General features: G+C 62.6%; 2 protein-coding genes across 5 annotated transcripts in view; one reads left to right on the plus strand and one right to left on the minus strand.

Moving 5' to 3' along the window:
- Nucleotides 1–675: 675 nt before the first annotated feature.
- On the minus strand, nucleotides 676–13,517 carry SLC44A2 (solute carrier family 44 member 2). Of its 4 annotated transcripts, none has more exons than XM_039714912.1 (22): nucleotides 13,366–13,517; nucleotides 10,760–10,808; nucleotides 9,921–9,994; nucleotides 9,756–9,840; nucleotides 9,591–9,675; nucleotides 9,387–9,503; nucleotides 9,243–9,303; nucleotides 8,984–9,107; nucleotides 8,671–8,754; nucleotides 8,383–8,495; nucleotides 8,090–8,221; nucleotides 7,807–7,906; nucleotides 7,603–7,695; nucleotides 7,251–7,335; nucleotides 6,899–7,161; nucleotides 6,729–6,823; nucleotides 6,261–6,364; nucleotides 5,854–5,927; nucleotides 5,672–5,742; nucleotides 5,427–5,515; nucleotides 4,970–5,054; nucleotides 676–3,253 (listed from the first exon to the last, which is right to left on the minus strand). In XM_039714912.1, exons 1-22 carry the CDS (start codon nucleotides 13,406–13,408, stop codon nucleotides 3,147–3,149), a joined length of 2,133 nt encoding a protein of 710 aa, XP_039570846.1. In that variant the 5' UTR covers nucleotides 13,409–13,517; the 3' UTR covers nucleotides 676–3,146. The 4 variants fall into 4 exon arrangements, with proteins under 4 accessions (XP_039570846.1, XP_039570843.1, XP_039570847.1 ...); XM_039714909.1 differs by having other exon boundaries at nucleotides 676–4,560; XM_039714913.1 differs by lacking the exon at nucleotides 13,366–13,517 and adding an exon at nucleotides 12,010–12,125.
- A 603-nt stretch (nucleotides 13,518–14,120) lies between these two features.
- LOC120504940 (AP-1 complex subunit mu-2-like) overlaps nucleotides 14,121–18,894 on the plus strand; it is a 5,315-nt gene continuing 541 nt past the window's right edge. The window contains exons 1-10 of the mRNA XM_039714921.1: nucleotides 14,121–14,307; nucleotides 15,265–15,421; nucleotides 15,494–15,561; nucleotides 15,657–15,787; nucleotides 16,409–16,584; nucleotides 16,666–16,854; nucleotides 16,925–17,067; nucleotides 17,433–17,504; nucleotides 17,610–17,768; nucleotides 18,736–18,884. Coding sequence (XP_039570855.1) covers nucleotides 14,266–14,307; nucleotides 15,265–15,421; nucleotides 15,494–15,561; nucleotides 15,657–15,787; nucleotides 16,409–16,584; nucleotides 16,666–16,854; nucleotides 16,925–17,067; nucleotides 17,433–17,504; nucleotides 17,610–17,768; nucleotides 18,736–18,884 — 1,286 coding nt within the window. The 5' untranslated portion in view covers nucleotides 14,121–14,265. The remainder of the gene's footprint in view (nucleotides 14,308–15,264; nucleotides 15,422–15,493; nucleotides 15,562–15,656; nucleotides 15,788–16,408; nucleotides 16,585–16,665; nucleotides 16,855–16,924; nucleotides 17,068–17,432; nucleotides 17,505–17,609; nucleotides 17,769–18,735; nucleotides 18,885–18,894) is intronic.

Here is an 18,894-nt window from a genome sequence, read left to right on the forward strand (position 1 = left end):
CGGGGGGGCGCCGGCTGAGGGGACGCCGTGAGGGGAGCGATGGCCCGAGAGGATCTCCCTGAGGGGACATTTCCGCGCCACCCCCCGAAGCACCTGAGCCCAGCCTGGGTTCCACCGGGAAGATCCTTCTCTGGCAAGGAATGAATAGGTTTGACCTCAAAGTGACTTTTTTTAGAGGGGTTTGATGTCAAAGTCGCCTTTTTACGGGGGCAACAACCTCAAAATCACCTTATTTGGAGGGGGCTGACCTCAAAACCACCTTATTTGGAGGGGGTTTGGCCTCAAAACCACCTTTCCTCAAGGGGTTTGACCTCAAAAATGCAGATTTTTCAGTGACTTGACCTCAAAACCATTGAATTTTTGAGGGGAACAACTTCAAAGATGCCTTTTTGGGGGCATTTGACCACAAAAACTCCTTCTGCTTTTGATGACCAGGGAAACAACATTAAATAGGTGTCTGAAGGAGCACTCTGCTCTTTAAAATCCCCTCTCATAGACCCTGCAGCTCAGGGATTGTTGGAAAATTACTCAGAATCAGCCAAAACTTCCCAAAATCAGTGACCCCCCCCCCCGACTCTAAAATCAGCTGAACAAATGCTGAAATGACCATTTTGGGGTGAAACGTGGCAGAATTGGTGGCATCAGAGCCCTGAGATGTCACACAGCAGAACGAGGTCCAAACAGGCACTTTTTTATTGTCGGTCGTGACGCTGACGGAACCGCGCAGAGACTCCGGAGTGTCACAGCACCCTTAATGCCTCAAAAACACACGAAAAACGAGCATTTTCCTGTAAAACATCACCCCTGCGGGTTTAGCATTTTTTAAAGGATTTGGGGTTTTCTTTGCCCGCAGAACAATCGGGTTTGTAAGGACAGAAGCCACATTTCTAGACGGGGGAAAAAGCGCCGTTACTCTTAAATTCCATCATTTAATGCCTTGAACGTGGAGCTTTGCCTGGAAGCAGGAACCCAGTCTTGGAGTGAAGCTTTTCCGGACACCAAATTCCCCCGGACAGCTGCCCTCGCTCTGAGTTTCCCAAAAAACCCCTAATTTACAGGAATATTTCCCTCACTACTCCCCATCACCCCTAAAAAGCCACTTGGGTTTATTGGGAATAAAAATCCTTAGTTCTTAAATTCTGTGCAGCTGGGAGGCAGCCGAGCCAGCCCGGCTTCCCCAGGAACACATTCTGCCAAATTTCTTCTCTCCTTCACCACTTTTCCTTCCAGCCTTCCAAATTCCTGCTGGTCTCTGCCTTTTTAAGCAAATAAACCCAGTTCCTGCCACTCCCCAGCCGCTTCCCACAGGGTTCCCACACCCAAAAGGTCAGGATTTAGGAGGAAAACTGCTGAAAATCGAGGAGTGAGAGAGAATTTGCCCCCAACACGAACATTCTGAGCAGAAATAAAACCAAATCCACCCTGAAACCTGCACAGGGAGGGAAAAAACTGAATTAATCCAGAACGAGCATCAGGAGCTGCAGGACACGTGCTGGAGGTGCTGGAATGGCTGGAAGTGGAACAATGTCTGGTGATTATTCCCTGAATTATTCTCATTTATCCCAAACAGGGAGGATTTGCCTCTTTTTAGCTTCATTTGATCTTTTCTATTGAGCTGTCCTGTTACTTTTTTAGCTTTGTCTTTACCTGTCCCTTCATTTTTCTGTCTTTCCCTTCACCTTTCTAGTTTTACATTTTCCTTCATTTTTTTGGCTTCAATTTTCCCTTCCACTCCTCCGTCCACTGATCAGCTGCACTAAAAACCGAGGGGAAAAAGGGAAAATTTCAGGAATTTTAAAAAGAAAAATTAGAGTGTTTGATTCCAGCTAGGGAAGCTCTGCCCGGCGGCGTCAGAGAAACTAAAACGTGCCCCCAAAAATTCACTGGAAAAGCTCCAAATAACTGAAAACATCCTGGAAAAGCAAAATATACAAAAGCCCTCGAAAGGATTGGATAATTCCATAGAAACGTCCCCTGGACAATACAAAACCTGAAGGTGGCAGGGGAATTGGGATAAAAAGAAGCCAAAGGGATCCCTCAGCACCAATTCCTGGAGCCAGGTGAGCACTGGAGGGGGGGAAGTGGGACCCCCCAGCCTCTGGGGGCTGGGAATTGTCCCCCAAAGCCTCAGAGCATTTCTTTAAGTCTTTTTTTTAAACAAATGAGCCCCCAAAAAAGTCCAATTGCTCGTGGTGGCTCTGCTTGTGTGGCTGCACCGGGTCTGAGGGTTAATTCTGTTACATTTTAGAGTTAATTGACCCTTTCCACACACACAAAAAAATCCCTTTTTCCCCCTCCTGGCAGGAGGCAGGTGTTGGCTGCCACTGGCTTTGCTAAAATCACCTGGAATGAAACCAAAATCTCCCCCAGGTCCACCAATGCCCCCTACCCATGCCCCAGGGGGGGGTGTCCCAAAACCCCTCATGCAGGTGAAGCCTTTGGGAAGCTGGGGAAGGGTTTGGTGTAAACTGACAATTTTGGGGAACCAGATGCACGTTTTGGGGAGGAATCTGTGGAAGCTGCAGGTCCTCAAGAGGTGCAAGCGCTGGACAGAGCCTCAAGCCCCAAATTCTGCTCGTGGCCCCCTCGTTCCCCTCCACCTTCACCCCTTGCAGTGGCTACAAAAGCGCTACTTAGCTTATTCCTAAGATAATTAATAAATTAGAGCCCAAAACAGGGCCCTGGGGTGTCAACAAAGGGCAGCGAGGGATGGGAAGTGATCCCAGCCCGTCCCAGCTCTGCGGGCAGGAATGCACAACCATAATTCAATATTTAGGGGGCCACAACGAAAACACCCCGTGAGAAGCTGCCTGAACCTCCCGGCTCGTTCTCCACGCCCAGATCCCCCCAGACTGACCCCAGAAGGTTTCACCGGGACCAGAACGGGATCAAAAACACAATTAACCTCACTCTGGAGCCGCTGACCCCCCAGGAAATTGGGATTTTGCCCAGGAGTGGCACTGGCGCAGTGCCCCGCGTCTCGTTAGCGGTGACAAGCTCGTCGTCGTTACCAGTGCAAGGATTTAAGGCCGAGTCATCAAAAATCTGCATTTTACCCATCCACCCACCCTGGCAGGGGTGGTCCAAGGTCCATGGAGGCGAATTCCACGTGGGACAGGCGGCGCCGGGCGATCTCCGGCGCGGCGCTACGCGTCGGGCTGGCCTTTGTTGGTCTTCTTGAGCAGCTTCCTCAGGTCCTGGGACATGAAGTAAGGCTTCTCTGCCGAGCCGTCGTTGCGCTCCAGGTCTTCCACTGCAAAGAGAAATCGCCGGCCCCGCGGCGGGGGCAGGTATGGGGTTGGTGTGATGGAGGCTCCTGGGATCCTCTGACAACGATGCCCAGGTTAAACAAAGTCTCTGGGCTCATCGTGGCACGGGGTTTTTCTCTCTCTGACACAGCAAACCTGGGAATGGCCCGCAGGGATTGGGAAGAAAGAGGAAATTTGGGTGTTTTGTTTCTCAGGGAGGAAAGTTGAACAGAGCCAAGGGCAGGAGGGACCCCTTAGCTCTTCCCAACAGCTCTGGAGCCAACGCAAAGCAATTCCCCTCGTTCCTGACACGCCAGTGAGGTTGGAGAATCCCAGCCGTGGAAAAACAACACCCCAAAACCAAACAAAGCCACAAAGCTCCGGGCTCACAACGCCCAGGGGGTGTTTTGAGAGGGATTTGGATCCTTCTGGGATGGAAATGGGAGCGTCAACACCAGGGCTTTGTCCTGGGAGCTGTGGCTGAGCCACAAAAGCTGGTTTTTTAAATCTTGATCATTTCTGGGCTTTCTGGAGGAGAAATCCTGACTCCCCCCATGCCTGGAGTGAAACCCTCCAAGTCCCAGCGGCCACCAAGTCCCAATGGCCACCGGTGACAGCTCCGGTCATGGCTGGGACAGGAGACAGGGACGAGCTGGGCTAAAGCAGCAGGTGTGAAGCCAAAGCTCTGCAACCTCGCCCAAAATCCTTCAAAATTTTGTGGTTTGCATAGAAACGAGGGGAGGAAAAGGGTGAAAATATCACAAAGAAAAGGGTGAGGAAAGGGAAAATAAAGTTTCACTGCTCTTGGCTGAAGCAGACACAGAAGAAACGCCCAGAGACCAGTTTGGGGTGGTGGAACCCACTCGGCCCATCCCACCAGTCCCTCCGCGCTGGATCCCTCGTGCCAGTCACGCCAGCCCTCCCTCAGGAACAAAGATCTCTGTCCCAAAACCACGATGATCTCCAGGCACCGCGCTCCTCACTGGGCGCTTCCAGGACCCCCAGCCGACTCCGGGTGGGTTCTCTCGACGCAGGAACACGAATTTTTGGGCAGGAAGATAGATTGGGCACCATCGGGCACTGAGGGTCGGCACCCGCCACCCTCGAAGGACTTCCAGGGGACACCGTGGGAGTCGCTGCTGGGGTCAGGGGGACGGGAGGCTCCCGTGGCCTCCGCCCGGCGCCAGGCCCTAGCCTTGGCTATCGGTGCTTTTGGAAGGTTCTAGGTGCCCCTTCAGCAGGATCTCGCTGAGCTCGGGGGACATGTAGTAAGGCCTCTCCGGAGATCCATCGTTTCTCTCCAGATCTTCACCTTTTCCAGCCCCAGGAAGAAGCAGCCGTGAAGGGGAAGAGCGAAAAGCAGTGGAGGAGCCAGGAAGAGACAGGGCAGAAGTGGAGGATGGAGAACGTGCGACCAGAGACGCGGGAGGGGTGGAAAATAATGAAAGTAGGGAGGAAAAAAAGGGAAATTGAGGTTAGTTGTAGTTAATTCCACCGAGCCCAAAGCACCAAAACAGAGGGAGAGATGCAGGAACCCACGGACAGGCTGGGGGTCTCTGCTGGAGCAGGCAGGGGAGAGCAGGTGAGAATGCGGGTGACAAGTCAGGAGAGGAAAAAGCAGGAGAAAACCACACAGAGGGACCCCGGGATTGGGAGCAAACCCCCAAACTGGACACTCTGGGGTGAGCCTGACGGGAGAGGGGGTTTTTGCTGATACTCACAGAAGCAGAGGAAGAGGGTGTCCACGCACATGCCATACACGCTGAAGAACCCGTGGGCAATGAGGTAGGAGCCCACGATCACCGTCTGGAAGAGACGCCGCACGCTGACGCCGCGGCCAGCAGAGAGCCCGGAGCCGCGGCCAGGAGCAGCAGGGGGAGGAGGAAAGTGCTGAATCCCACATTCCCCAGGGGAAGGAGGAGAAGTGAACAGGGCAGGACTGTTTGGAGCGGCCTGAGTGGGGACAAAAGGCCTCAGCCACCACTGGATGGAGGCCAAAGTGGGCAGCGCAGGCGGGCGCGGCGCCAACAGCAACCAACAAAGGGCTCATTGCACCAGCGACCGGGAAAACACCTCCAACAAAGGAACTCCTTGAGGCAGCGGGTGTGGGGAGGGGCTGGTGTGGGGCATCGCTGTCCTCTCTTTCTGAGGTCACCCCAAAGAGAAAGGTCAGCTCACCAGAATCGGGACCCAGTAGTAATTCAGCGGTGGCGCCGTGTCCTGGACCAGCTTTATTCGCTGGGTGAAGAAGAAGAAGGCGAGGATTCCTGGGAAAGCAAGGGATGGACAAGGGTGGGCGAGATGGAAAATGGGATGGAGGAGCAAGTTCATGGGAGGGGTGACTTGAGCAGAGCTTTTGGGACGGCACAACTGGTGACAGCAGCTGGAGGCACTGAGGAGAAACTTTAGAACCCAGCACTTACCCACGCTTCCCACGATGAGGAGCTTCCCGAGGAAGAAGAGGAAATCCGTGACTTTATCTAACACAGCCACCCTGGAGACAAGAGAGGGATGAGCCTCTGCATCTGCTCCCCGCCCCGAATTCCCACAGAAGCAACCGAGGCACGTCTGGCAAACAGAGTGGGGTGATTCCCCCAGATCTCACCTGATGATGTTCCTCATCAGCAGGAAGAAAGCGTTCCGGGCCGAGGTGCAGAAGTTGGTGCCGTAGATGGCGATCTGGGGCGGGAAAACCGTGCAGAGGAGAGAAATGGGGCTGCATTGAGTCCACCACCCAGGGAAGGGTGCAAATCCCACCCTGGAAGGGCTTTCTTATCCACTGCCGGGTCAGGCATGGCAGAGACCCGGAGCTGAACACCCCCACCCGCAGAAGGTCCTTCTCAAAGCTAACAGGATTTGGGTGAGGTCAAGGCTTTTCAGCCAAAAAGCCGAAAAACACCGCAAAGCTCCGTGTTCCCACAGCATCGGGAGACACAATTCCCAGGGATGTCTCCGAGCTGCCCCCATGGCAGCCCCAGCCCTTGGAGGGCGTTTGTTTTGGGCGACCCTCACCATGATGTAGGCGTTCCTGTTGAGGAACTTGATGAATTTCTCCAGGCACCAGAAGCAGCACTTGAGGCAGCTCAGGAGGAACTTGGCAAACTTGTTCTCGGCAGCTGGAGGGCGCAGGGAGAGGGGTCAGCACCAAAGCCAGAGGGGTTGGATCTTCCAGCAGCCACTCTAAGGTCCCTGGTGAGACCTTGCTGCCGCAGTTCCCCCACCCAAGCCCTGTTCTCAGCCCCCTTGGGGCCCAGACTGCTCTTGCCACGCCCCCACTCGCTGTTGACATTTCCCAATGGTTGGTTGCATGGCACAGAATTCCCTGGCATGGGGGAGTACTGGCTGAACCCCCTGGCTCCTGCCCCGGGGAACACTTCACAGCATCATGGAATGGTTTGGGTTAAAAGGGGCCTTGCAGCTCATCCCATCCCACCCCCCGCCACAGGCCAACCCCGCTCATCTCCCCATTCCCATCCCAACCTTTCAGCCGGTGGTCCAGGTACTCCAGGATGACCCTGATGACCTGGACGATGGCCAGGACCAGCGAGCCGAAGGCCAGCGAGCCGGTGTGGTACCTAGGGATGGACCACCCCGGTTATAAAGGCACAACCTCCCAGGGCTCCCGGCCACCCTCGCGGGGACGGACGCACCGGAGCGCGCGGCCGAAGGCGGAGAAGAGCGGGAAGGCCGGCATGTCGTCGGGCTTCTTGAAGGCCCAGTAGTAGGAGGCAAAGGCACCCGCCAGCGTCACCTGGCCCAGCGCGATGACGAAGTTGGCGAGCCAGAAGAACATGAAGACGTTGAAGAACTGGAGCACGATGAGGTACTTGTGATAGGCGGTCTCGCCGCCGTAGAACGCGAAGAGGCACTGGGCATCAGGGCACAGCTTGGTGACGTTGCTGGTGTTGAAGGTCTGGAGAGGACACAGGACACCGCTGGTCAACCCAGAGTGACCCCCACGGTCTCATCTGTGACAGGTTCTGGGGTTCCTGAGGTCCTCACCTCGGGCTTGCAGGTGTGCCCAGAGAACGGGCACGCGGACTCGTTGAACACCTTGTAAACAGCCTCGTTGGAGGTGGACAGGAAGCTGCAGGTCACCGTTAAGGAAAGGCCTTGGGTTTTCCAAACCCAACCCTCAATCCAAACCGGGCTCCACTCCACTCTCCCCAAGCTCCCACTGCAGCTCTTCCACCCCAGGGTTTGTTTTGGGTTAAACCTCAGAGATTTAAGGTGGATGCACCATCAGATCCTGCTCCATGCCTGGGGAAACACCGGACTTCTGGGGAACAGGGACGCGGGGAACAAGGACGCGGGGAACAGGAAGAGGATGAGGACGACGAAGAGCAAAGGATACACGGCAGTGCTGGCCCAGTAGGCGATGCAGAGGCACAGTAAGAAGAAGGTGCACAAGGGGAACAGCAGCGACGACATGACGTGACCGACGGCCCTGCGAGAAGATGGTTAAACCCTGGTTAAATCCTGGTTAAACCCTGGTTAAGCCCCAGTTAAACCCCGGAGCGATGGGTGCCAGCGGCCGTGGGGAGGGGGACAGCCAGACCTGCTGGCCTCCTTGATGAGCGCGATGGCGATGAGGATCCTCTTGCGCAGGAAGATGAGCAGCAGGACGATCACCAGCTCCAGCACGCACAGGATGATCACTGGGAGGGGACGGGAGCGTGAGGGCCACCTTCACCTTCCCCCCACGGCACAAAAATCTCCTCCCAGGAACATCCGGCACTGCCCCGCGGCTGGGCAACCAGAAAAGTCCCTCCTTCTCATGGGAACAGCCCAAAAAGTCGCCGTGCCCTGTCCTGGGTCCCGCCCCAATTCCCAACGCTTACTGAACGCCAGCCACGTCTGCCGCAGGTGGAGGTAGACACGGAGGTCGGTCTGGAAGCCCAGGTCAGTCAGGGACACATCCGACCCCGCTTCCCCTTTTAACTTGGCATATTCCATGTAGCAGTGGAAGATTCCTGCAGGAAAAAGCAGGAAATTGTCCTTTTTGCACGGCAGAGGCCGGGGAGGAGACACGCGGAAGGACGCGGCGTGGGAACTCCTGCGGCACAAATCCCACTGGAAATAGGGGAAGGAGAACGGGGAAAAGCCAGCGGGAGGCTCCCAGCCCCCTGCTCACCGTATCCCAGCACCAGGATCACCATCACGATCATCACCCACACCATGATCCCGGCCAGGAAGCGCAGCAGGACGATGAAGATGAGGCTGGCCACCATGGCAATGACGAGGCCTCTGCGGGAGGAAGGCCGCGTGTCACCACCCTCCCTTCCGCCGCGCCCCAGCATCCCCCAGACGTGAGAACCACGGCGGGGACGGACGGGAGGGATGGCACCGCCTGATGGGAATTGTGGGACAGCTGGGGGAATCGCAAAATACTCCAAATCCCTGAGTTTTGCCCCGTGCTCACATGATGATCCAGTACCAGGACACCGTGTAATCCTCGAAGATCTTCATGGCCAGCTGCCGGGTCTCCAGCACCACGTTGGCTTTTCTGCAAGGAAACGGGACACGCCGATGGAGCGGGACCCCAAAACCACGAAAACTCAACAATTCTGCACAGCAGCTTCCGCGGAGCTGCCCGCGCCGCGCCTCCTCTGCCGCCCTCCATTTTCCAAGGTGGGGTTTTGGTGCAGGATTCCCGGCAAGCGCCCGACACCTCAAACGGGCGGAGCAGCGCTAACGAAGCAGCTCTTAACGAGGGGCACTGGCCTGGGACTCACTTGGCCCCCTCCAGCAGCTCGGTGACGTTCCTGCGGCGCCCGTGGCCATCGTCGTAGGTGGTCTCGTTGCCCACCATGATGACGCCCTTCTTGGCCTGGATGGCTGGGAAGCACCTCCGTGCCACTGGTGAGACAGAGCGGGTGGCTCAGCTGGGAAATCAGGAATCCCAAACCCCCAGAACCCCCAAACAGCCTCCAAAAAGAACCCCAGTGGAAGCCAGCCAATCGCTAACGAGCTCCTCGCTAATTCCAGACGTACGCGGAGTGCTGGGAATGAGCATGGCCGGACACTCCCTGTCCCTCAGCACCTCGAGGGGAGCCTGGGTGGGGACAACGAGCCAGCCATCAGCACCGGGGGCAGGAACCACCCCCCGGCGCGGCAGCACCGAGCCCACAGCCCCACCTTCTGCGAGCTCCGGAACTCGGGGGCGCAGAAATTCCGGTAATACTCCAGCGAGGCGGCGTTCCCGTAGGCCGTCAGGTACGTCATGTACCGGTCGGGACACTTGCTGACACAGATCTGCACGGGAACGGGACACGGGGAGGGGGCTGCAGGCTCGGGGTTCCGCGGGGGGGATTCGGGGAACGCCGAGGGGCCGGGACGTACCTGCGTGGTCGGGCACTGGAATTCCAGCAGCACCAGCGGGCTCGCGCACTTGACGATGTCAAAGTAAAAAAGGAAAGGTTTTTTCCTGCAAAACAAACCAAAAACCGCCCGGTTTGGGGAAACGCTCCCGCGAGGAATTCGGGGTCTCTCCGGCCCGGCACTCACTCGTTGGGGGTCCCCTGCTGCCCGCAGAACTGCCCGCGGCTGTCCGTGGGGTGGATCACCTTCCGGGGGTCCCCGTGGGTCCAGGCTGGGGGGCACAGGACGGTGAGGCCGTGGTCACCCCCCCCTGCAGCCCCCAGCCCCCCGCCCCGAGCCCCCAGGACGCACCCACGACGCCGACCACCACGTAGCCCAGGATGGCCACCACCAGCAGCACGCAGCAGACGATGTCGGTGCAGCCCCTGCGGCGGGACAGCGAGGCTGGGGACACCGGGTTTGGGACACCGGGTTGGGGACACCGGGTTTGGGACACCGGGTTGGGGACACCGGGTTTGGGACACTGGGTTTGGGACACTGGGTTTGGGACACCGGGTTTGGGACACCGGGTTGGGGACACCGGGTTGGGGACACCAGGTTTGGGACATTGGGTTTGGGACACTGGGTTGGGGACACCGGGTTTGGGACCCTGGGTTTGGGACACCGGGTTTGGGACACCGGGTTTGGGACTCTGGGTTTGGGGACTCTGGGCTTGGGACATTGGGTTTGGGACTCTGGGTTTGGGACACCGGGTTTGGGGACACTGGGTCTGGGGATCCTGCATTTGGGGATCCTGGATTTTGGGGACCCTGAGTTTGGGGATCCTGGATATGGGGGCCCCAGATTTGGGGACACTGGACTTGGGGACCCTGGGTTTGGGGACACTGGACTTGGGGACCCTGGATTTGGGGACACTGGACTTGGGGACCCTGCCAGTGGGGACAGCAAGGTTGGGGACCCTGAGTTTGGGGACACTGGGTTTGAGGACTCTGGATTTGGGGATCCTGGGTTTGGAGACCCTGGATTTGGGGACCCTGGATTTTGGGGACCCTGAGTTTGGGGACACTGGGTTTGAGGACTCTGGATTTGGGGATCCTGGGTTTGGGAACCCTGGATTTTGGGGACCCTGGATTTTGGGGACCCTGAGTTTGGGGACCCCGGATTTGGGGACCCCGTGGGGCTCTGCTTACCTGTCATAGATGGGACCCTTGAAAGTGGGGTCGTACTTCTGTGGCGTTCCTGTGGGGAGGAAGATGAAGGGCAATGAGGAAAGGCTGGGGCGGGAGGAAGGCCCTCCTCACCCTCCTCACCCCCCAGCACAAAACGAGGGGGCCAAACCCTTCCCAAAAAATCCCAAAAAAACCCAAAAAACCCTCGGGATAAACAGAACCAGGAGGAAAAACATCTGCAGATGTCGGGAAACAACGGCTCCCTTGGAAAACTCATTCCCACAGGTGGCTCTGCCCAAAAACGTCCCCAAGGGGCGGCGAGGGGGACCCAAAATCCCACAAAAACCCCCAAAAAATTCCCCTTTGGGGCACGGCGGGGCTGGGGGCGTCACCGGGGGTCCCACCGAGCCCCCCCTGCAGCCCCCCCGGCGCCGCTGCTCCGATTTATTTTTAGGGTGGGAACGGAGCCAGCATGGGAGCGGCCGGGGCAGGGGGGCCGGGGATTTGGGGGGGTTTTGGAGGGGTCACGGCAGCCCCACCTCAGGGACGTGTGGGTTTTTGGGGTGGGGGGGCACAGGGACGTGTGGGGTTTTTTGGGNTGGTTTTTGGGGGGGGTCACGGCAGCCCCGCCACAGGAACGTATGGGGTTTTTTTGGGGTGGGGGTCACGGGGCCGCGTTTTGCTTTGGGATATTTTGGGGGGGGTCCGAACCAGAACCAGGCCCGGCAGCGGCGCCGGTGCCGCCCCAGAACCGCCGGAGCCGGTTTGTCCCGGCCGCCGTCGGGCCGGTTCTACCGGCGAGGGCGGCCCCAAACCCGCACCCCAAAAACCCCCAGCACCCCAAAAAACCCAGCAGACCCCCCCCCAGCCCCCCCAAACCCCCGGCCCCCCCCCCTGCGGGGGGCGGCCGCCTTTTCAGCAGCCCCCCCCCCAGCCCCCCAAAACCCGCGGCTCCCCCTCGTGCGGGGCGCGGCCGCTTTTGCTTTCGCTTTTCCTCGCCTTTTCCTGCCCCGTTTTCCGCCCTTTTCGGGTTTGTTTTCCGCCCTTTTCGGGTCTGTTTTCCGCCCTTTTCGGGTTTGTTTTCCGCCTTTCCCTTTGACTCCTTCCGCGCCGAGCCGCAGGAAACCCCCAAAAGGCGCCCCCCGAACCGCCCTGGACCCCCAAAAACGCCCCCAGCCCGCAGCCAGCGCTGCCCGCGAGCCGCCGGGACCCCCGAACGGAGCCCCCCGACCCCCGGCGAGCCCCCAAAGACCCCCCGAGCCCCCCGGTACCGTGTTTGCCGTAGTAGTTGTCCCCGTGTCCCCCCATCCCGGCGAGGCCCCCGGACCCGCCGCCGTTCCCGTTCCCGTTCCCGTGCCGTGCCGTGCCGTGCCGGGCTGGGCTGAGAACTGGGGGGAACCGGGGGGAGCGGAACCGGCACCCGGGAGAACCGGGGAGAACCGACTCCGGCACCGGGGAGAACCGGGGGAGCGGCACCGGGGGAACCGGAGCCGGGGGAACCGGGGAAGCGGCACCGGCACCGGGGGAGAACCGGGGAGAACCGACTCCGAACCGGGGGGACACTGGGGAAACCGACACCGGGGAAACCGGCACCGGGGGGACACTGGGGAAGCAGCACCGGCACCGGGGAGAACCGGCACCGGGGGGGACCTGCCCGTGACACCGCAGGGAACCCGGGCCAGCTCCGGTCCCGCGGTCACCGGGGCACTTCCAGCACCGGCGAACACCGAGTATCTCCGGTACCGGCACCGGCACGCCCCGGGGCGCGGCCGGAGCCCGGTGCAGAGGTCGGGAACGGGCGGGGATTGCCCGGCCCGTGCCGGGAAGGGGCTGGCGGGCGGTGCCGGCTCCGGTGACGCCGGGTCCATCCCCGCCCCGGTTGCGTTCGGGTAAATAAATCAGCGGCGGCGGCGGCGGGATCCCGGCGCCCATAGGCCGCCGGTGATGTCAGGGCTGCGGGAGCCCCCCCGCGCTCCGGGAACAAAGGGCGGCCCGGGGGGAGCCCCCGCCCGCGAAAACCGGGGGGTCCGGGGGGTCCCGAGCCCGCGGGGAGGGGTCCCGGTGCTGCCTCCCCCGTCCCTCCCTCCATCCCGGGCAGCGGCGACACCCCCGGGACCCCCGAACCCCCCAAACCGGGCGGGACCCCCGCCCCTGCCGCCTCCTGGGGGGTCCCAGGGGGTCCTCAGACTTGGGGGGGGTCTCAAGCCCCCAAAGCCGGGGGGGATCCCCGAGGCTGAAGGGTCTGAGCCCCCTGCGGGTCCCCCAAAGCTGCGGCTTCCCACGGCCCGAGGGTCCCGAGCCGGGGGGCTCCAAAACCCTGAGGGTGGCCAAAATCTGCGGGGTCCCAAAACTGGGGGTCTCAAAGCCGGGGGGTCCCAAAACCGGGGGTCCCAAACCCAGGAGTCTCAAACTGGGGGTCCCAAAACCGGGGGTCCCAAAACGGGGGGCTGCTGGGGAGTGCGGTCTGGGGGGTCCCCAAACCCGGGGTTCCCAAACCGGGGGTCTCAAACCCGGGGGTCTCAAACCCGGGGGTCCCAAACCCGGGCTCCCAAACCCGGGTTCCCAAACCGGGGGTCCCAAACCCGGGGGTCCCGCGGAGCCCCGGGGGCCCGGGGGATGCTCGGTACCGTAACCGCCGCTCCGGTCCCTCCTGCCCGCGGCCCGGTCCATGGCAGCGGCGGCGGCTCTGGGCGGCTCTCCCGGTTCCCCCGGTTCCCCCCCGGTATCTCCCGGTACCCCGGGGCTGTGGCCGCGGGCGGGGCGGCTCCGGGCCCGGCCCTCAGCCCCGATCCGCCCCCGGGGCCGCTCCCGGGGCCGGTCCCGCCCCTCCCGGGGCTCCGGCGGCACCGGGGGATGCGGGGAGGGGGCGGGAATCCCCCAGGATGGGAGTTTGAGGGTACAGAGACCCCCCCCCCCCCCCCCCCCCGCCCCCGAGGGGAATTCGGGGGTCTGGGGGCTTGGGGGGCCACGCAGAGTGGGGGATGTTGGCATACAGAGACCCCCGGAGGGGTCTGGGGGTGCGGTGACCCCCCCAGAGGGGAGGGTGAGGGGGGTCCGGGACCCCCCAGAGGGGGCTGTGGGGGTCTGGGGCTGCAGGGACCACCCAGGGTGGGGAATCTGATGGTTGGGGGGTGTGGAGACCCCTCATGGGGGGCCACAGCGGGGTCTGGGGGCGCAGCGACCCCCAGGGTGGGGAATACAACATTCAGAGGCTGCGGAGACCCCCCAAGAGGGAGATTTCGGGGGTGCAGAGCCCCCTCCCCAGCCTGGGCCACCCTGCTATCCGGGGGTCCCAAACCCACCCCCCTTTTGAACCACCTCGGGGTCCCACCCGCGCCCCCCACCCCAGAACTGTGGGGCGGTGCTGGAGGTGCCCGAAGCCCCCCGTGGGGCGGCCGAGTCCGGGGGTCCCCCCGAGCTGCGGGGCGGGGGGCGCGGGGCTGGGCCGTCCCCTTTAAGGCGCCGAGGGCGCAGCCGCTCACCTGGGCAGGTGACGGTGCCGGAGGTGACGGCGACGCGCGGGCGCCATGGCCGCCTCCGCCCTCTTCATCCTGGACCTCAAGGGCAAGGTGAGACCCCCCCGGGACACCCCCGCGTCCCCTCTGTCCTTGGAGGTCACCCAAAGTCAGCGGCGGTGACCCCTGTGACCCCCGAGGATTTTGGGGAGGGGGTGCTCTAGGTGTGACCCCCCTCTCCTCCATGCCATGGACACCCCAAACTCTGTCAGGGGGTTACCGGGGGTCACTGGGGTGGGGGTCACCCCGCGTCCCCTCTGTCCTTGGAGGTCACCCCAGGTCAGCGGCGGTGACCCCCGTGACCCCGAGGATTTTGGGGAGGGGGTGCTCTAGGTGTGACCCCCCTCTCCTCCACGCCATGGACACCCCAAACCCTGCGGGGGGTCTCCGGGGTGTCCAGGGTGGGGGTCACCCCCCTGTCCCCTCTGTCCTTGGAGGTCACCCCAGGTCAGTGGCGGTGACCCCCGTGACCCCAAGGATTTTGGGGAGGGGGTGTCCCCATTTCTGACCCTCCCTCCATGCCATGGGCACCCCAAACCCTACCGGGGGTCACTGGGGTGGGGGTCACCCCTCTGTCCCCTCTGCCCTTGAAGGTCACCCAAGGTCAGTGGCGCTGACCCCATGACCCCGAGGTGGGGTGAGCCTTTTTGGGGAGGGGGTGTCCCCATTTCTGAGCCCCCTCCCTGCCACCCCAAACCCTGCTGGGGGTCACCGGGGTGGGGGTCACCCCCCGTCCCCTCTGTCCTTGAAGGTCACCCCAGGTCAGCAGCAGTGACCCCGTGACCCCGAGGTGGGGTGAGCCTTTTTGGGGAGGGGGTGTCCCCATTTCTGAGCCCCCTCCCTGCCACCCCAAACCCTGCTGGGGGTCACCGGGGTGGGGGTCACCCCCCTGTCCCCTCTGTCCTTGAAGGTCACCCAAGGTCAGCAGCAGTGACCCCGTGACCCCGAGGTGGGGTGAGCCTTTTTGGGGAGGGGGCGCCCCCATGTCTGACCCCTCCCCACCCCCCCCAGCCGCTGATCAGCCGCAGCTACAAAGGGGACGTGGGGCTGGGGGAGATCGAGAACTTCATGGGGGCCCTGCTGCAGCGCGAGGAGGAGGGCACGCTCACGCCCGTGCTGACCCACGGCCACGTGCACTTCCTGTGGATCAAACACGCCAACCTGTACCGTATCCTTCCGCGAGACCCCTCCCCAGCCTCGGGGACGCCCCCTCCCCGTTTTCCTTAACCCCCCCCCGCAGTGGTGGCCACCACCAAGAAGAACGGGAACGCCTCCTTGGTGTTCTCCTTCCTCTACAAGGTGGTGGAGGTGAGTTGGGGGCCGCAGAGGGGGGGGCCCTCGCTCTGGGGGTCCGCTCCTCGTGGGGAGGGGGTGACGGAGGTGCTGGGTGTCCCCCCCCCGAGGTGTTCTGTGAGTACTTCAAGGAGCTGGAGGAGGAGAGCATCCGCGACAACTTCGTCATCGTCTACGAGCTGCTGGACGAGCTGATGGACTTCGGCTTCCCGCAGACCACCGACAGCAAGATCCTGCAGGAGTGAGCGTGGGGAGGGGGCTGGGGGGCGGCGGGACCCCCCCCGAGCCCCCTGAGACCCCCCACACCCACCCCCCCTGCAGGGTGGGAATGGGATGGGGAAGGGGATGGGAATGGGATGGAGATTTGGGGTGGGAATAGGGATTAGGGTGGGAAGGGGATGAAGATTGGGATGGGGATGGGATGGAGATTTGGGTGGGAATGGGGGTTGGGGTGGGAAAGGGATGCAGACTGAGGTGGGAATAGGATGAAGATTGGGATGGGGATTGGGATTGGGTAGGAATGGGATAAAGATTGGGGTGAGAATGGGATGGAGATTTGGGGTGGGAATAGGATGAAGATTGGGATGGGGATTGGGATGGGCTGGGATTTGGGACGGGCTGTGCCGGGCACAAGGAAGGTGACGGTGCCATGGCTGTGGTGGTGCCAGGGCTGTGATGGTTGATGGTACCAGGACTGTGATGGTGCCAGGGCTGTGGTGGTGCCAGGGCTATGGTGGTACCAGGGCTGTGGTGGTACCAGGGCTGTGATGGTTGATGGTACCAGGGCTGTGGTGGTGCCAGGGCTGTGATGGTGCCAGGGCTGTGATGGTGCCAGGGCTGTGACGCTGCCAGGGCTGGGCAGGGGGCTCACACCAGGCACAGAGCCCGTGGTGCCAGCCCGGCCGTGCCCACAGGTGAGTGCCAACGGCAGCGTGGTGCTCAGCGAGGTGGTGGGCACCATCAAGCTGAAGGTTTTCCTCTCGGGGATGCCGGAGCTGCGCCTGGGCCTCAACGAAGGCTGTGCTGGGCACAAGGAAGGTGACGGTGCCAGGGCTGTGGCACTGCCACGGCTGTGACGGTGCCAGGGCTGTGACGGTGCCAGGGCTGTGACGCTGCCAGGGCTGGGCAGGGGGCTCACACCAGGCACAGAGCCCGTGGTGCCAGCCCGGCCGTGCCCACAGGTGAATGCCAACGGCAGCGTGGTGCTCAGCGAGGTGGTGGGCACCATCAAGCTGAAGGTTTTCCTCTCGGGGATGCCGGAGCTGCGCCTGGGCCTCAACGACCGCGTCCTCTTCGAGCTGACGGGCCGTGAGTGCCGCGCCGGGGAGGGGGCTCGGCCCGCGCCCCCCACCCCTCCTGAGCCCCCCGCTCCCCCCAGGGGGCAAGAACAAGTCGGTGGAGCTGGAGGACGTCAAGTTCCACCAGTGCGTCCGTCTGTCCCGCTTCGACAACGACCGCACCATCTCCTTCATCCCCCCCGACGGCGACTTCGAGCTCATGTCCTACCGCCTGCACACCCAGGTGGGGGCAGCGCGGGCCGGGACCCCCGCCGGGGGGCTGGGACCCCAGTTTGGGGGGCTGGGACCCCCCTCTGGGGGCTGGGACCCCAGTTTGGGGGGCTGGGACCCCCCTCTGGGGGCTGGGACCCCAGTTTGGGGGGCTGGGACCACAGTTTGGGGGGCTGGGATCCCCCTCTGGGGGCTGCAAACCCAGTCTGGGGGTTCAGGACCCCACTCTGAGGGGCTGTGACCCCTCCCCATGGGCCTGGGACCCCTGTCCGTGTGTCCAGCAGCCCTGTCCGTGTGTCCAGCACCCCTCCCGGCCTGACGGGCACACCTGGGGGCCCCCCGGGACCCTCCAGGGGTGACCCCCGCGCCCCCCCCCAGGTGAAGCCCCTCATCTGGATCGAGTCCATCATCGAGAAGTTCTCCCACAGCCGGGTGGAGATCATGGTCAAGGTGAGCCCGGGACCCCCTGGCACCCCTGGGACCCCGGGACCCCCTGGCACCCCCGGGACCCCCTGGCACCCCTGGCACCCCTGGCACCCCTGGGCGTCCCCGCAGGCCAAGGGCCAGTTCAAGAAGCAGTCGGTGGCCAGCGGCGTGGAGATCTCGGTGCCGGTGCCCAGCGACGCCGACTCGCCCAAGTTCAAGACCACGGCGGGGTCGGCTCGGTACCTGCCCGAGAGGAACGTGGTCGTCTGGAGCATCAAGTCCTTCCCGGTGAGCGGCGGGCCCCAGCCTGTCCTGGGGTGTGCCCGGTGTACCCCCATCCCAGGGATACCCCCAACCCTGTCCTGGGGGTCCCTTCTGTCCCCTAAACCTGTCCTGGGGGTCCCTGCTGGCCCCACACCCTGTCCTGGGGGTCCCCTCTGTACCCCAGCCCTGTCCTGGGGGTCTCTTCTGGCCCCAGCCCTGTCCTGGGGGTCCCTTCTGGCCCCCCAAACCTGTCCTGGGGGGCCCCCCTGTACCCCAAACCTGTCCTGGGGGGCCCCCCTGTACCCCAAACCTGTCCTGGGGGGCCCCCCTGTACCCCAAACCTGTCCTGGGGGGCCCCCCTGTACCCCAAACCTGTCCTGGGGGGCCCCCCTGTACCCCAAACCTGTCCTGGGGGGCCCCCCTGTACCCCAAACCTGTCCTGGGGGGCCCCCCTGTACCCCAAACCTGTCCTGGGGGTCCCCTCTGTACCCCAGCCCTGTCCTGGGGTGTGCCCTGGGTACCCCCATCCCAGGGATCCCCCCAACCCTGTCGTGGGGGTCCCTTCTGTCCCCTAAACCTGTCCTGGGGGTCCCCTCTGTACCCCAAACCTGTCCTGGGGGTCCCCTCTGTACCCCAAACCTGTCCTGGGGGTCCCTTCTGTCCCCCCAAACCTGTCCTGGGGTGTGCCCTCTGTACCCCCATCCCAGGGATCCCCCCAGCCCTGTCCTGGGGGTCCCTGCTGGCCCCAAACCTGTCCTGGGGGTCCCCTCTGTACCCACACCCTGTCCTGGGGTGTGTCCTCTGTCCCCTAAACCTGTCCTGGGCTGTCCCCCCTGTCCCCCATCCCCTGTCCCCCCATTCTGGGGACCCCCCATGTCCCAGAGTGTCCCTCCTGTCCCCCAATCCCTGTCCTGGGGTGTCCCACACCCCCCCCGTGCCCCCCCTCTTTGGGGGTGTCCCGGGGGGTCCCCACGAGGCTCGGGGGTCCCAGGGGGGCAGGGAGCACCTGCTGCGCGCCCACTTCGGGCTGCCCAGCGTGGAGAGGGAGGAGGAGGAGGGGCGGCCGCCCATCGCCGTGCGCTTCGAGATCCCCTACTTCACCGTCTCGGGCATCCAGGTACCCCCCCGGGGTGGGGAGGGGTCCCAGGGG

This window comes from Passer montanus, unplaced genomic scaffold, assembly GCF_014805655.1.
Source record: "Passer montanus isolate IOZ18808 unplaced genomic scaffold, ASM1480565v1 scaffold310, whole genome shotgun sequence".
Taxonomy (NCBI): Eukaryota; Metazoa; Chordata; class Aves; order Passeriformes; family Passeridae; genus Passer; species Passer montanus.

Coding starts and splice junctions, on each gene's coding strand:
- SLC44A2 (XM_039714909.1), bottom strand. CDS start 13,408: ATGGACCGGGCCGCGGGCAGGAGGGACCGGAGCGGCGGTTACG. Junction 8,222..8,382: donor GATCCTGGTGCTGGGATACG/GTGAGCAGGGGG, acceptor TTTTTCCTGCAG/GAATCTTCCACTGCTACATG. Junction 4,561..4,969: donor CACCCTCTTCCTCTGCTTCT/GTGAGTATCAGC, acceptor GGGCTGGAAAAG/GTGAAGATCTGGAGAGAAAC.